General features: G+C 43.4%; 1 protein-coding gene across 2 annotated transcripts; it reads left to right on the forward strand.

Moving 5' to 3' along the window:
- The first annotated feature begins 1,801 nt into the window (after positions 1-1,801).
- On the forward strand, positions 1,802-14,002 carry BIVM (basic, immunoglobulin-like variable motif containing). Of its 2 annotated transcripts, XM_083501247.1 has the most exons (10): positions 1,802-2,062; positions 3,589-4,187; positions 5,123-5,249; positions 6,232-6,327; positions 6,485-6,589; positions 7,476-7,570; positions 8,502-8,634; positions 10,513-10,596; positions 11,582-11,678; positions 13,266-14,002. In XM_083501247.1, exons 2-10 carry the CDS (start codon positions 3,707-3,709, stop codon positions 13,557-13,559), a joined length of 1,512 nt encoding a protein of 503 aa, XP_083357373.1. In that variant the 5' UTR covers positions 1,802-2,062; positions 3,589-3,706; the 3' UTR covers positions 13,560-14,002. The 2 variants fall into 2 exon arrangements, with proteins under 2 accessions (XP_083357373.1, XP_083357374.1); XM_083501248.1 differs by lacking the exon at positions 6,232-6,327 and having other exon boundaries at positions 1,888-2,062.
- Positions 14,003-15,790: the final 1,788 nt, after the last annotated feature.

Below are 15,790 nucleotides of genomic sequence, written 5' to 3' on the forward strand. Positions count from 1 at the left end.
CTTAACCTGAAGCACCACTTTAGCTAATGGGGCCTCCTGCTGCCGCCACGCTGCCGGAGCACGATTTCTGTTCTCATCCTGAAGCAAAGTTCTTAACCTGAAGCACTATTTCTGGGTTAGCGGAGTCTGTAACCTGAAGTGTATGTAACCTGAAGCGTATGTAACCTGAGGTACCACTGTACTCTTTGTATTTTAAAATTTTTTTGTTAAAGATTTTAATCGTTTACAAAAGCACACGCATTGTCTCTTTCTTCAGGTTGGCGTTTTCTACAGATCAGTTACATTTGTCGTGAGACATCGGTGTTATATGCCGTGTGGGGTTGGGAAGAAAAGAGGGGACGGGAGAGGGGGGGTGCTATGGGAAAGCTTATGTTCTTTTACTTAATGTACACGTGGGATTTTGTGTCAGCGTCACTTGGGCACTTGTTATGTTTCCTTGGTGGTCGACACATTCGCAACACATTTGGGCCTACAAGTAAACTTTGCAAAATCTGAGGCTATGTGCTTCAACACCCCATATCCAAAAACAGGCTTCCTCAACTTTGGCCCTCCAGATGTTTTTGGCCTACATCTCCCATGATCCCTAACTAGCAGGACCAGTGGTCAGGGATGATGGGAACTGTAGTCTCAAAACATCTAGAGGGCCGAGGTTGAGGAAGCCTGTCCAAAAAGAATTTGCCAACAGCACCGAGATAAAACTCTGCCTCACCAAGTTCAGATACCTAGGGTGCAAATAAACAAAAAACCTCAACAAACTATTCTTCTTCTTCTTTGGCAATCACTCGTAGCCAAATAAGATTGTCTTCCATAAACACGGTTTTAACAATGAGTCCGTAAGTGACTGTGGAGGCCAATTCTGGATCCACACATCTTTCCACAGTGGGGGCATTGGTTTCTGGGCGGGAGTTGATCACTGTGAGGGTTTGCCAAGCGTGCCTTCCTCTTAGCAAGTTTCTCCCTTTTGTCCTGAGTTCAAGCATCTTCAAAGCCCATGACACCTTTGGTAAAGGCTGTTCTCCAACTGAAGTGCTTGCAGGCCAGTGTTTCCCAGTTGTCAGTGTTTATACTACTATTTTTTTTTTTTAGATTTGCCTTGAGACAGTCTTTAAACCTCTTTTGTTGACCACCAGCATTACACTTTCCATTTTAAAGTTCGGAATAGAGTAGTTGCTTCAGAAGACGATCATCAGGCATCCGCACAACATGACTAGGGGCGACAAATTAACAAAGACCTGGACAGAGTGGAGCAAAGCTATATCGGATAAAATGTTGTTGTTTAGTCGTTTAGTCGTGTCCGACTCTTCGTGACCCCATGAACCAGCGCATGCCTGGCACTCCTGTCTTTCACTGCCTCCCTCAGTTAGGTTAAACTCATGCTGGTAGCTTCAAGAACACTGTCCAACCATCTCGTCCTCTGTCGTCCCCTTCTTCTAGTGCCCTCCATCTTTCCCAACATCAGGGTCTTTTCCAGGGAGTCTTCTGTTCTCATGAGGTATTGGAGCCTCAGCTTCAGGATCTGTCCTTCCAGTGAGCACTCAGGGCTGATTTCCTTCAGAATGGATAGGTTTGATCTTCTTGCAGTCCATGGGACTCTCAAGAGTCTCCTCCAGCACCATAATTAGAAAGCATCATTTCTTCGGCGATCAGCCTTCTTTATGGTCCAGCTCTCACTTCCATACATCACTATCGGATAAAATAGGTAATCAAAATGACCCCCCCCCCAAGTTAGCCTACCTATTCCAAACCCTCCCCAAGCTGTTTGTAGGCTGATGCTGTTGCTTTCCCGGGGCCTCTTTCCGGAGGAGGAGCGAGGCGGGGCTGCAAGGCAGCTTTGGCCTCTCCGGCTACGCGGCGTCGTCCTCCTCCTCCTCCTCCTCCTCCTTGCCCAGGTCCCGTAGGATTGCAGGGCGGAGGCGGGGCTTGCGCACGAGCCGGGTATATGTGTGCGTGCCCGCTGGCGCGCGCGCGCTCAGGTGAGCTCGGAGGGGTCGGCGCGAGAGGGAGAGAGCGCGCGCTGCTGGTGATGCTGGTGCTGATGCGAGTCATGGCCGCCGCCAAGCAGGTAAAGAGGAGAGGCAGCGGGGAGGAGAACACTCACACCCCCCGGAGGTTGGGGTTAGGGGGGGTGAGCGGGCAGTGAGGGTCTCTGCTCGAGAAAAGCGGGGAAAGTCCGGGGGCGGGGCGTGTGCTGCGAGTGGTGGTTTAGTACAGGCTCTGTTGTTGCGCCTTATTCAGGGGTGGACTCACAATGGAGCCAGGAAAAAAGGGAAATTTTTTTGGGGGGGTGGCAAACAAGGCAACCGACCCCCTATTCTTATTTTTTGCCACGTTGGGGAAAGCAGTTGGGTGGAGGACACTAGGCCTGCCAATGTCTTTCATTCATATATATATATATATAATTTTAATATATATATAATTTTCCAATATTTACTCAATATTACCACAGTGTTGCCAATTACATACAGATTCCAATTGATATCAAAATATTATCATTTCCAAAATTTATGCAATTTAATCAAAGTGGTTTCGCGTGCTCCTTGATCCATGTTTTCGGTCCAGTTCTTACAATTCATTTTTTTTTATGAACATCTAATTGCATTTTAGTTGGTATATGAACCATAAAGAGAACAGCGGCGTTCTTAGCGATTGCTGTTCGTGTCAATGCCTCACCTAATTTTCCGTAGGATTTCAAATGAAGTGCTCTAATTATTTTCCTTTTCCCTGTGTGTGTCAGCCTGAATATGAAGTCATTTATGACTGCCAATGGCTTTCTCGTTAGCCATGGTAGGCGGGTTAGAGGCATGTTCAGAGGCAGTTGAGCCTTGGAAGTCTAGGTGCTGTGGGGGACTATGCAGTCGGTTGCAAGCCTTTGCCTTTGGCCCCCTGGAAGTGAGCATCCTTTGGCTTCAGGGATTGTGTTCACTTACTGTCTGGGAACCTTTGTCTAGTTCTAATAATTTCACACGCACGCACAACACAAACCCTCCTGACACGCTCAGGGAGTGTAGGTGCGCAGCATTACGTGGATTTGTTGTAATAGTTTCCTAAATGTAGGCCTCCCCCTTCAAGTTGTGGTTTCTTGCCTCAAAGGAGGATATAATAAGGTGGCTTGGGCAGGTAAGGTAAAGGTAAAGGGACCCCTGACCATTAGGTTCAGTCGTGACCGACTCTGGGGTTGCAGCGCTCATCTCGCTTTATTGGCTGAGGGAGCCGGCGTACAGCTTCCGGGTCATGTGGCCAGCATGACTAAGCCGCTTCTGGTGAACCAGAGCAGGACACAGAAACGCTGTTTACCTTCCCGCTGGAGCGGTACCTATTTATCTACTTGCACTTTGACGTGCTTTCGAACAGCTAGGTTGGCAGGAGCAGGGACCGAGCAACGGGAGCTCACCCCGTCATGGGGATTCGAACCGCTGACCTTCTGATCGGCAAGTCCTAGGCACTGTGGTTTAACCCACAGTGCCACCCGTCCCATACATGGAGAAAATAAATTGTGTACCAGCCCCAAGTTTTGCTGCGAAGAATTCTGGCATACTTATTATTATTATTATTATCTGAAAACATAACATGCTCTCTTCTTTATTTCAGACAATTTGAAATTATCTCGTAAATCTGGAGGAAGCGATGTAGGCAGCGTCTGAGTTGGAAAGGAGCCCCCGGCTCACTGTCGTTTTATTACCTTGGAAAAGCTTTGTATATTCATTCAATGCCTAACATTGCAGACTCTCAGCTAGAGAGTGGTTCTGGAGAAAACGAGCATGGACCTGGAAGAACAGCTTCAGAAGTGAATCTTCATGGTACTGTAAAACCGTTCTGTGCTGCCGGTGCCTCTGTTGCCTCTCTTGGATCTAGTGGGGACAGGCATTATCCGTGGGGATGCCCCGTCACTCACACCCGAGAAAAGTTTTACACTATCTGTTCAGACTATGCTTTCTTAAACCAGGTAACATCCGCTCACAAAAGCCCAAGTGCTACAGTTAGTGCCTGCCTACAAGACAACACTGCCTTAAATGTTAGGAACAATTCGCCTGGCTTCATTGGCATTCGGACTGGCGCATCAGACATAGTTTACAATGAAGATACTCACTTGGAAAGTTTGTCCAGTAGCCTTGGAAAGCTCCCATTGGCGTGGGAAATTGATAAGTCTGAATTCAGTGATACATCCCCAGAGCTGAAGAATCGAGCAGGTATATACAATTATTTTGATGGAACGTTCGGTGGTGGTGCTGTTTTTATCTTAATAAATGGAAAGCAACTCCTGAAAAATATACTTAGGTTGTAATATAAACTCTTGTCTGGCACTGCTTGGAGTGCTGTAGTCCCAGCTGTATTCACAGCCCTGGTACTCCCACTGGTGAGAATTGAAGATGCACCAGATTCCAGGCGATGCTAAAAATTAGCCAGGCGCATTTTGTACCTGGCTATCGGCCCGCTTGCGACCAAGTGAAGATGCCTGGGTGCCAGGATAGCTCACCTGACACCTCCACCCTCTGGAGGTGCATGCCTGGGGATCATTGGATCGGGACTGTTTTCACACACTAATCCTGTAGAATTCCATCAGTTATATTTTATCTGCGTAATTGGAATGAATTTCAGGAACCAAAATGCTTTTCCTGAGCAGCCTGTCTTCCAATTCATGTTTTGCTTTCTGTGTATGTCTCCTATACCCTAAACCAGGCATCCCCAAACTTGGACCTCCAGCTGTTTTGGGACTACAATTCCCACCATCCCTGACCACTGGTCCTGTTAGCTAGGGATGATGGGAGTTGTAGTCCCAAAACAGCTGGAGGGCCAAGTTTGGCCATGCCTGCGCCAAAACCATATCTCTTTCCCTTGCCAAAAATAGTCCAAATCTAACTTGTGCACAATGTAAATTAAGCAAATGAAACCAAGCTATGTAAACTTACACAGTCCACACTTCATATTTTGGTTTTAATTTGGAGTTCAGCATAACCACATAGAAAAATTTCCCAGTTGTAGATTGCTTTTTTCTTTTTGCAATTCTCTCAGAAAACTGACTTTTAAAGTTTATTATTAAATTTATATCCTTACCTGCCTTCTGAATAAGCTCATGTATAATGTTTTGTCTAACTGAAGAATAATGATTAAACTTATTTGACAGGCAACATAAAGAAGCAAGGAACCAAGAAGATGTCTGTAGAAAAGAAGAGTAAACAATACAGAGAATGTCCGCAACATTATGCTCTTGAAGAAATAAAACAACGGAAAGTGTTAGATCTCCGAAGATGGTAGTTTTCAAAAGCTATTTTTTAATTTTGAATGTGTAAAGATGAATATTTTTAAAATCCATGTTGGGTACAGCTCTGTTTATGGTGAGATTATTCAAATCACAGGAGTGTTTTTTGTTTCCGGAAGCATTAAACCAACATAACCCTCATGGCCCCTTCCCACCTTACATTTCTAGGAATCTATGATTATAAGGCTACTTTGTTGTGGCTCCATTACAAGTTTGTGTGTAGCTCTGCACTCTATCATAGACAGGTGCCTTGCCTCCTCAAAGGAGCAAGAATAACAACAGCCCTGAATGTTTTAAGTGTGAAATGCTGGCTGAGAATATTTCAGATTACTTCTCTGGATCTGGAGCATATGTGTTGACAGTAAAGGCCCCAGGTTTTCCCCCAACCTCTAAAATGGATGAAGTTTCCATCAGTATTTCAACGTGATAGGTCTGTCTCCAGCAATAATAAAAATAAAAATACAGCAATACATCTGCCTTGAAATAATAAGTGGAATCCTGTTCGGGAACCTATATATCTGTTTCCTAAAGAGGTCTCTTTTTTGTCAAACTTTTTTGCTGTCCTGCTGGCTATTAAGCTCTAGTGAAATACTTCTAGGCACATCTCTGCATTACTTAAGATAACTATAAGGACGTTTTCCAACCAAACAGTTCTTCTGGTGCGATCACCTCTGGCTCCCAGTACATCCTCTACATAAATTTTGGGGGTTCCCCCATCCCTCCAGAACAGATTTAGGGGTGTGCGGGTAGAGGGAGGGGATTGTGTATGCTTGTGGAACTATTTAGGTGGATGCAACGCATGGAGTGAGAGAGTGCTGAGATAATGGTTTTCTTGAGCGGAGCCAGCTATTCAGTTGCGAAACAAATTCTGTGACTGAATATATGTATCTATTAATTTGTCAAAAGTGAAATACATTGTTTTCCTTTACGTCTTGACATGGCTGCCTAAACTTAAGCAATGTGTTCTTTTAAAGGTATTGTATAAGTCGCCCTCAATATAAGACTTCATGTGGGATTTCCTCATTAGTCTCTTGCTGGAATTTCCTCTATAGCACAATGGGAGCTGGAAAGTAAGTCACTCGATGGAGCTATTTAACTATTTTCATTTTGGGGTAAGTCCTACTGGATTTAGTGGGACTTACATCCTAGTCAGTGTTCTAAAGAAATAGCCTAATCCTTGCTTTTTAAAGTGATAATTCCTTACATTTTCATCTTATTTTTAACCAGCTTACCTCCTATTACTCAAGAAGAGGCTTTGCATATATTGGGATTTCAACCTCCTTTCGAAGAAATTAGATTTGGGCCATTTACTGGAAATACAACATTAATGAGGTAAAGCTGTTCTTGCTATACCTTGCGCTATTCTACAGGGTTATACGTGCATCTTTTTTAAAAAAAGTATCTTAAATGGCATTCAGTTATTAATCTATAGAACTTCGCTAGGGCTGCAATCTACTCACTTCCCTTGGTGTAAACACCATTGAGTTCAGTGGGGCTTGCTTCCAAGGAGACCCGAACAGTGGATAAAGTCTTAATTGACAAATTGTGGTCCATAAATATGTACAAAGCTTTAAAAACGTGCAGGTAACATATATGCAGAAATGCACTAACATTCTTTGTTGTGTTAATGATGCTTCTGGCATGTGACTGACCAGCCCTTAGGTTCAGAGGAGAAGGGCATGTGAAGCAACTTAGCCTGTAAGACCTGCTCTTACAGTGCAGTGAAGTGAAATAAGCAGAAAGCCCTGGGGAAGGAGAGGCTGCAATCCTGTGCACACTTATTTGACAATGCATAGAATCATTTTGCTACATGCTTAATCGGGGCATGTTGTGAACACATAGCCATTTCGTATGATGTTCATAGCATTTAAAGGAGAAATAAAATGGGGCAGAGGGAATCGTTTTCTGGGGCTATGATGAACCAGAGGTGTTGTCTTTTAAGAGTACAGTGGTACCTCAGGTTACATACGCTTCAGGTTACATACGCTTCAGGTTACAGACTCTGCTAACCCAGAAATAGTGTTTCAGGTTAAGAACTTTGCTTCAGGATGAGAACAGAAATTGTGCTCCAGCGGCGCGGCAGCAGCAGGAGGCCCCATTAGCTAAAGTGGTGTTTCAGGTTAAGAACAGTTTCAGGTTAAGAACAGACCTCCAGAACGAATTAAGTACTTAACCCAAGGTACCACTGTACTATGTTTTTCCACTTTGTGCTCTTCAGGTGGTTCAGACAAATTAACGACCATTTCCATGTAAAAGGATGCTCATATTTTCTCTATAAACCTCACGGGAAGTATAAGACGGCTGGGGAGACTGGTAAGTAACTAATTTTATTAAGGTGAGTTGTCAAACAGACGGAACAACAGAAAATGACAAAGGCAAAAGAGAACCAGAATATATAGCCACTATGTTTATTAAAACGTTTCTTAGCAGTTGCATTATTTATTAAAACATTTCTGTATAACATCTACATTGAACTCAGTGCAGATTTTTGTTTAATTTTAAAAAAGAATGATGCTATTTTGTAACATGCATTCTTGAACTTTGCAAGAAAACTTCCTTGTGGAATTGTCCTTGTGGAGGGCTTGGATAGCATGCCAGTTGAAAACAAAATAGAGCAGGAGAGAGCCTCAGCTGAATCTCCTTCTAGAATAATAATAATTATTTATATGCCACCTGCCCACCTGACTGGTAGTGCCCCATTTTGTTCATAACCCTGGGTTCCTGCAGGAGAAAGGGTGGCTTAAAAATGAAACCAAACTGCAGTTGAAATAAAACTTCAGATCACCTCAGCTGCTTCTGGAGGCAACACAGAACCTTTCTGGCAGGACACAAATTTAATACAAGCTTCCAAATGTTGTTGGATTCCAGCTCTAGCTAGCATGACCAAAGGTCAGGAATGATTGGAGGCTGGTTTCATTTATTTATTTATGTAATAAAATTTATACACCACTCGATTGCAAAAACAAAACCCAAAGAAATGTTGAAGCGGGTTTATGTTTTTAAGAAAACGTATTTTGATACAGTTGCCTTTTTTTGACTAGTACATTTCAATCTGTTTTAATAAACTGAGAGCTATGGCTTTTGTAATGCATGTTTTGCATGCCTCTGAAGCCCCTGAGTGTTTTGCCATTTACAGAGCACAAAATAAAGAATTCCACGTAGGGGTTAAATCTTCTATGGCATTTCCTCTCATTGCAGACTAAATCCAAATTACCAGTGACTTTTATCTTGTTTTAATTTGTAGCTTCGGGGGCTTTGACCAAACTAACAGAAGGACTGCGAGATGAATCTGTGGCCTACATTTATCATTGCCAAAATCATTATTTTTGCCCCATTGGATTTGAAGCCACCCCAATAAAACCAAGCAAGGCATACAAGTAAGACTTTGATGACCTACTGATGCTATGGGCATTCTTTGAATAATATGTTGTTAAATCCAGGCTACTCTATGTTTCTGTATCCTGGGTATATTAAAGCCTTTGGAGAATCAGAGACAGGGTTGTCAGAAGTAGGTGATAGGAAGAACACACGACAGGATGCTTGCCATATGAGACTCAGTGAGTAGCATCCAACATGCTTGCTTTGCGAGCGGAAGGAACTTATGTTCATGCAAAAGGTTCTCCTGTTTGCAGAATAATATCAGATGCTACCCAGTGACTTTTTGAATCAGTGAGTAGAAGGAAACTTCCCATCCAGATGTTTATGGATGAAGGTTTTTGGAAATCTGTACCCTATGCAGTTGCGGTCACCCTGTGGAAAAAGCAAGCCTGACGTTCATATTAATAGTGCACATATAAAGATACGTCAACACAATGACACCTGATAAGTAAGTCCTAATGCAGGCATAGGCAAACTCGGCCCTCCAAGTGTTTTGGGATTGCAATTCCTATCATCCCTGACCACTAGTCCTGTTAGCTAGGGATGGTGGGAGTTGTAGGCCCAAAACAGCTGGAGGGCCAAGTTTGCCTATGCCTGTCCTAATGGAATAATAAAAGGGGTGCATAAAGATAAAGGTAAAAGATAAAGGACCCCTGGACGGTTAAGTCCAGTCAAAGGTGACTGGGGTTGTTGCGCTCATCTCGCTTTCAGGCTGAGGGAGCCAGCGTTTGTCCACAGACAGTTTTCTGGGTCATGTGGCCAGCATGATTAAACTTCAACTGGTGCACGGAGGACCGTAACAAGTGCCAGAGCGCACGGAAATGCCGTTTACCTTCCCGCCGCAGCGGTACCTATTTACTTGCACTGCCATACTTTCAAACTGCTAGGTTGGCAGGAACTGGGACAGAGCAACAGGAGCTCACCCCGTTGCGGGGATCAAAACACCGACCTTCTGATCGGCAAGCCCAAGAGGCTCAGTGGTTTAGACCACAGTGCCACCCACATCCCTAAGGGGTGCACACCTACTTACAAACGTTTATATACTTTAATGGCATTGAAAACTTAACACAGCATGAAGATGGCTTGCTTTCAATTTTTTCAAATATTTTCTCATTTGGACTGAAATCTTATTAAAAAACCCAACAAAACGAAAACCACACAGATCTTTACCAAGAGGAGCAGTAGCGTGAACTGATCTCAATTTCGCCATCAACTCACCAGCTGTATTCACATTTCGTGGTAAGTCATGACGAATGGTTTGCCATGAACGCTCAGGCTGCCGCCGCCATGGGCTCCTCGCTAGGAAGGGGGAGTAACAAAACACAAATGTTGGCTTGGTGTTGCATCCGAAAATAACTTAAGAATTCTAGAGCAAATTTATTTCCGCTTGTGCAAGTTGTTAAATATGCCGAAATTGATACAGAGGTGATGCAGTGTAAAGGTGGAGCCAGTACTTCAAGATTAATTGGTGCCTGTACTTTAATTAAGACTGGGGTACATATTTCACGTGTTTAAGTCTGAAGCAATTTCTCTGAACCACATTCACGGAAAACATTTAAAGTTGTTTTAGTTATCCTTAACAGAAATTGTATTGTTATGTAGAAGTAAAACAGCTAAGTGGTAATATTGAGACACACATGCTGACTGTTCAGAATACCTTAGAAAGCGTAGCTCATTCAGTGGAACATGAGACTCTTAATCTCAGGGTTGTGGGTTCGAGCCCCCATGTTGGGCAAAAAGATTCCTGCCTTGCAGGGGGTTGGACTATATGGCCCTCGTGGTCCCTTCCAACTCTACAGTTCTATGATTCTAAGCTTTTTCATAAGCTGTCTTGTCTTACTGTGGTAAATTAGTGGATATGATTTTGTGTGCACTAGAGGGCGCCTGTTGCAGCAAGATGTGGAACATTGGATACTCATCGGAGAGCCAAGCAGGAAACACCCAACTATTCACTGCAAAAAGTAAGTTAGCACACCCTAGTGGGATTAATCAGATATAGATTTAGGTTTTATGAACTTCACATGCTTGTACAGCTGCTGTTAATGGCAAGTGCAAAAACTGGACAGGAGAGATGTTTCCAAGGGTATTTTAACTTTTCATTTACAACTTCCGTGAAGGCTTTTGCGGTACAGTACTGTGCTTCTTTACAAAATGTAGGTAGGCAGCTTGTATCTGATCGACATCCCGTTTCACATAAGTATCTGGTGTAGAACCCCGGGGGCGGGGGTGGGAATTTGTCTTGAAGAGACATAAATTTTAAAACAGCAGTTCCAAATAGAAAGTGGTAAGACTTTAGCTGAGAGCTTTCTCTGCAGAGGTACCGTTTCGTTGAGAAACAAATTTCTAAGAGAAACATCATCTCTTGTGAGCTCACAATTTTTCCTTGGCATTGACTATACTAAGAGTGGTGTCAAGACTGTGGAAGGAGAAGATTGTGGTGTCTACAAAATACTACATCCCCTCCTTTCTGTCCTTCTCCCCCCCCCCTCTCTCTGCAAAACAGACTTTGCCATCTTAAAAGAAAATACCAAGGAAAGTAAATACCTTTTTTACCACCTTACTGATTAATGAAAATAGTTTTTCAGCTCATTTTGGTAACCAAAGAGACAGAGGCCAAAGAGGAGCTGAGAAATTAGTGAGGGAAATACTTGGGTAATACAGAAGCACAGTGCAGGGATAATGACTCATGGGCTGTAGTCATTTCTGAGTGGTGAATTTTGTGTGTGTTCATTTTTTAAAGGTACATCAAGGAAAGCAAAGTTTCTGTCACGTGCTGTGCAGGATGCTCCTAATTAAGATTGTATTGTGATCTGAACCCCAGAGAGTTTTAAAACCATAAAAACGGCTTGTGCGATTTTATTGCATGACATGTTCTACACTGAATTTGTGATATCTTTGCCACCCTCCCACCACACCCCTTGATTTTTATTTTTATTTTTTGCACAGGTGGGCAGATATTGTAACTGACTTGAACACACAAAATCCTGAGTATCTAGATATCCGGCACTTGGAAAGGGGCCTTCAGTATCGGAAGACAAAGAAGGTAAAATGGCTTCATCTTGATAACAAGATTAGCTTGCTTCTTGAGCATTTGTGCCTCATTAGGTTGGCTTGCCTTTAAGACTCTAGCTGTGAGGGATGATTGCTGCATGAGTGATGTAAAATGAACAACTGCTGAAGAAACGTGGAAAAATTAATCCCTGAGTGAAAATGTTAGGAAAACATAAGGAAGGAGGTCAGGGAGATCTAGTAGTTCTGCATATCCATCTATTGTGACTCCTGCTGCTCATGTGAACTAAGAAAAGCTGGTGCAAATGAATGACTAAAACTTGTTCTCTGCAAAAAGTAACTTTCTCAGTACATGCTGCCAAATAAAAGATTGTTTGGCTAAGCATCAGAACTCTGTGGTAAAACCATGTTTTCTTTCACTGGCCCTCTGAGGAACCTGCCTCAGTATTCCAGTACAACAAAAAAATTAAAAGACTTTTGATAGCCCCTCTTAAGCAACCTCTTCCTGATCTGTTTGCTCTTTCTAGAGAAAAGGCTGACTTAAAAGTACCGTATTTTTCGTCCCATAGGACGCTCCGTCCCATAGGACGCACCTACTTTTTTTTGGGGGGGGGGGAATAAAGGGGAAAAAAATCCCTTTATTCCCCCCCCCCCCAAACCAGGTCGGGGAACAGTGGGATGGCGGCGCTGCGCTTCCCCGCTGTCCCCTGAGCTTGTGGGGCTGGCCGATGTCTGCCCGACGCGAGGGGCGCTCTGCTTCAGGGCGCCGGGCGGCAGGCTGTGGACACCTGCGCAAAGCATGGGGCGTCCTCCGGAGGGCGCCGTGTTCTCTGCGCTGCAGGCTGCCGCCCGCAAGCCTTACGCGCCCGGGGGGGGAGTTCCCCCCTGGTGCGCAAGGCTTGCCGACACCTGCGTGAAGCATGGGGCGTCCTCAGGAGGGCGCCCCGTGCTCCGCGCTGCAGGCCTGGGGAAACTCCCCCCCCCCTGCGCAAGGCTTGCAGGTAGCTTCGTGGAGCCTGGAGAGCGAGAGGTGTCGGTGCGCACTGACGCCTCTCGCTCTCCAGGCTTCGGCGAAAGCCTGCATTCACCCCATAGGACGCACACACATTTCCCCTTCATTTTTGGAGGGGAAAAACTGCGTCCTATGGGGCGAAAAATACGGTATCTGCTGCAAACCAGCTCTTTCCACCCAATAGTTTATATTCTTGCTCACGGCTCTTACTAGGCCACAGCCCTGTAAAAAATTAGCCAGATAGGAAGTAGCATGACTGCTAAAAATACATTGCTGAAATGTGTTTGTTCACATGTTTTCACCAGCTTTTTAAATATTCTGTTGAGAGCTCTCAAGAGTGGTTGGGGAAACCCATCCAGATGGGTGGGGTATAAATAATAAATTATTATTATTATTATTATTATTATTATTATTATTATTATTATTATTATTATTATTAGCAGAGCCAGTGCTGTGAGGGGTTGGCAGAGATGAGCAGCAGCATCTCTCCTGCGCAGGCTCAAAAAAGTTTAAATTCTTAAAATGGAGGGTGAGGAAAGCATGAAATCGTAGGAAAGGAACTTAGTACCAAATCTAGAACTTGGTTTTCTGTTTCCCCTTGATTTTTAGGTAGGAGGAAATCTGCATTGCATCATTGCTCTCCAGAGGCTTAGCTGGCAGAGGTTTGGCCCCTGGAACTTCCCATTTGGAAACGCTAGACAAGACTTGCAGCCCCCGTCACAGACGCCGGGTATCGCCAAGTCTGAGAGCGAAGACAATATTTCTAAGAAGCAGCATGGGCGCCTGGGGAGATCTTTCAGTGCTAGCTTTCACCAGGAATCTGTCTGGAAGAAGTTGTCTCATCTTCATGAAAGGCGGAATAGCGGCTTTCAGAGTTACACAGATTATGACGGGAATGACTAGAAAGAACTGCTTGTGCAACTGATGTACTGTAAAGTATTCCTTAAGATTGGTTTAAAGTACATTATGCACATAGTAGAGAGAGGGTAGAAATTTCAGTACAACATGCAACGTTAGCAATGTTTGCTGCTTTAAACCCGTGAATGTTGGGGATGCTGAGAAACACTAGCTCAAAGATAAGCACAGAATATTGTACACTTTACAATCCAGTATAATCAGCAATTGACCTGCGTTTCTGACCATGAAATCAGAAGGGGAAATAATCAAGATCAAAGCCATTGTGGGGAGGGTGGGGGCCTGGGGAATCTATTATTAGAAGAAATAGATAATACTCAAAAGCATGAGATTTGTTAACTTCCAAAATGATTTATTAAACACACATTGTATAATGGTTTACCTTTACCTTTTACCTGTATAATGGTATTAAATGCATACTGTGTATTTAGTTCTTAAAAAAGAAAATCAAAAATGCAATAAGGACACCACAGTCCAGTTCTAAATTAACCAAACACCAAATGTTAAATTTGTATTGTTGTTGGGTGATCTCAGTTTGGTGACTGTTGGGACATCATTCTGTATGGATTACGTTCGTTGTGTTAATTGACGACTTTAGTTGGCGGTCACAGGCGATGAGCCTGTGAAAAATCCTGGAAAGAGGGGGTCATTGCTTGCTCCTTTTCGAGGAGGGGGTCAGAAAAATCTTTCACTGCCAGTTGTGCGCTCCTCCAACACCTTTTTGTGTGATCGCTTCACAATTTGATAGGCTGCTTGTAAACAAATCTCCCCCTCATCTTAAATGGCTACCGAACTGAGCACCTGAGCTTGCAATATTGTGCTGTTCCTACCTTACCTTTTTTCTTGTGCTTTCTGTATCATTTTCACTCCACTCCTTTAATTGCTTTATTGTTAATATGGGAGGTGCTTTTAAGTGCCGAAACACACTAGCAGCCACAGTGATATACCTCTTTGGCCAGAACACTGTTTGTATCTTTTCAAATGATCATGTCAAGTAGCTTTATTTGGAAATATAATATTTTGTTCTCATTATGGAAAAAAAGTTTAATAAAAAATATCAGTGGGATCAAGGACCATCTTTGTTCTGGTTTTGTAATTTTGTATGTTTGCAGCACTGGCAAACTTTAAAAAGACCTTTCCTTTTAATAAACATAATTTTCTAGTTTTGTCACTTGTTTATGTTCTACGTTTGGTGCTCAAAGAACAATCAGTTGCTCACAAACTTGCTCCAAATGTATTTGATTCACAGAAGAAAATTACAGTACATCAACTGTACAGTTCTATTGAAATTTCTTGGAAATTTAGTCTCCATCAAACATGCCTCTTCTCTGCTCAGACAAGGAAATCCCCAAGATGCTTCTGAAGTATGACAGGAAAGCCATCCTGGCCAGGCCATGGCCCCATGGCTGGCTCCTGGTGTCCCTATTTTCCAGGGATCATCCTGAATTTATAAAAGCTGTTTCTGATTTAATCCCGGAACATCCTGCTTTTCCTTCACATCCCTATTTCCATCACGGCACGGCAGCAGCAGGGGGCCCCATTTGTGAAAGTGGTGCTTCAGGTTAAGAACAGTTACAGGTTAAGTACGGACCTCTGGAACGAATTAAGTACTTAACCCGAGGTACCACTGTATTTCCATCGGATAAATGTTTGGGGTGTGTGTGTGTGTGGAGTTACACAACACACACACACACACACACCCCTAGCTGTGGAGACCAGTGACCGTATGACATTTAGGAGACAGCTGACAGCAGCCATGTTATGTTGGAAGTTTTAAAAGTGTTTAATGTTTTATTTATGTTTTTTATTTTTGTGTATGTTGGAAGCCAGCCAGAGAGGCTGCAACAGCCTGGTTGGATGTGCGGGATATAATACTAATACTCATAATGATAATAATAATAAAAAATAGGACATACCTATTCCAATGTTGAAGGGCATGTGTATAGAATGCCACACAGCCATGTTCTATTCTTTTTTCCAAAAATATGTTGGGCTAGCAAACATCCACTGAAGTGGGATGGCTTGTGGGAAAGGCATCAAACCAAAGAACAGTGGCAGTGTGGCATAAGAAATGCCAGATTTACGTATAAGCTAAACAAGCTATAGCTTAGGGCCCCACTCTTGGAGGCCCCCCAAAAAATTTAAAGGAAAAAAACCCCTGGATGTACATTTCCAAAATATAAGATAAAAAACAAATAAAACCTACATACAGCAACAGT

This window comes from Podarcis liolepis (genome assembly GCF_965112155.1).
Source record: "Podarcis liolepis genome assembly, chromosome: 4".
NCBI classification, from domain to species: Eukaryota; Metazoa; Chordata; class Lepidosauria; order Squamata; family Lacertidae; genus Podarcis; species Podarcis liolepis.

What these genes read in the sequence shown, in the direction of transcription:
- BIVM (XM_083501247.1), top strand. Translation starts at nt 3,707, where the DNA reads ATGCCTAACATTGCAGACTCTCAGCTAGAGAGTGGTTCTGGAGAAAAC. An exon ending in CCAACTATTCACTGCAAAAA is followed by an intron (nt 10,597 to 11,581) that starts GTAAGTTAGCAC and finishes TTTTTTGCACAG; the next exon opens with GTGGGCAGATATTGTAACTG. An exon ending in AGTATCGGAAGACAAAGAAG is followed by an intron (nt 11,679 to 13,265) that starts GTAAAATGGCTT and finishes CTTGATTTTTAG; the next exon opens with GTAGGAGGAAATCTGCATTG.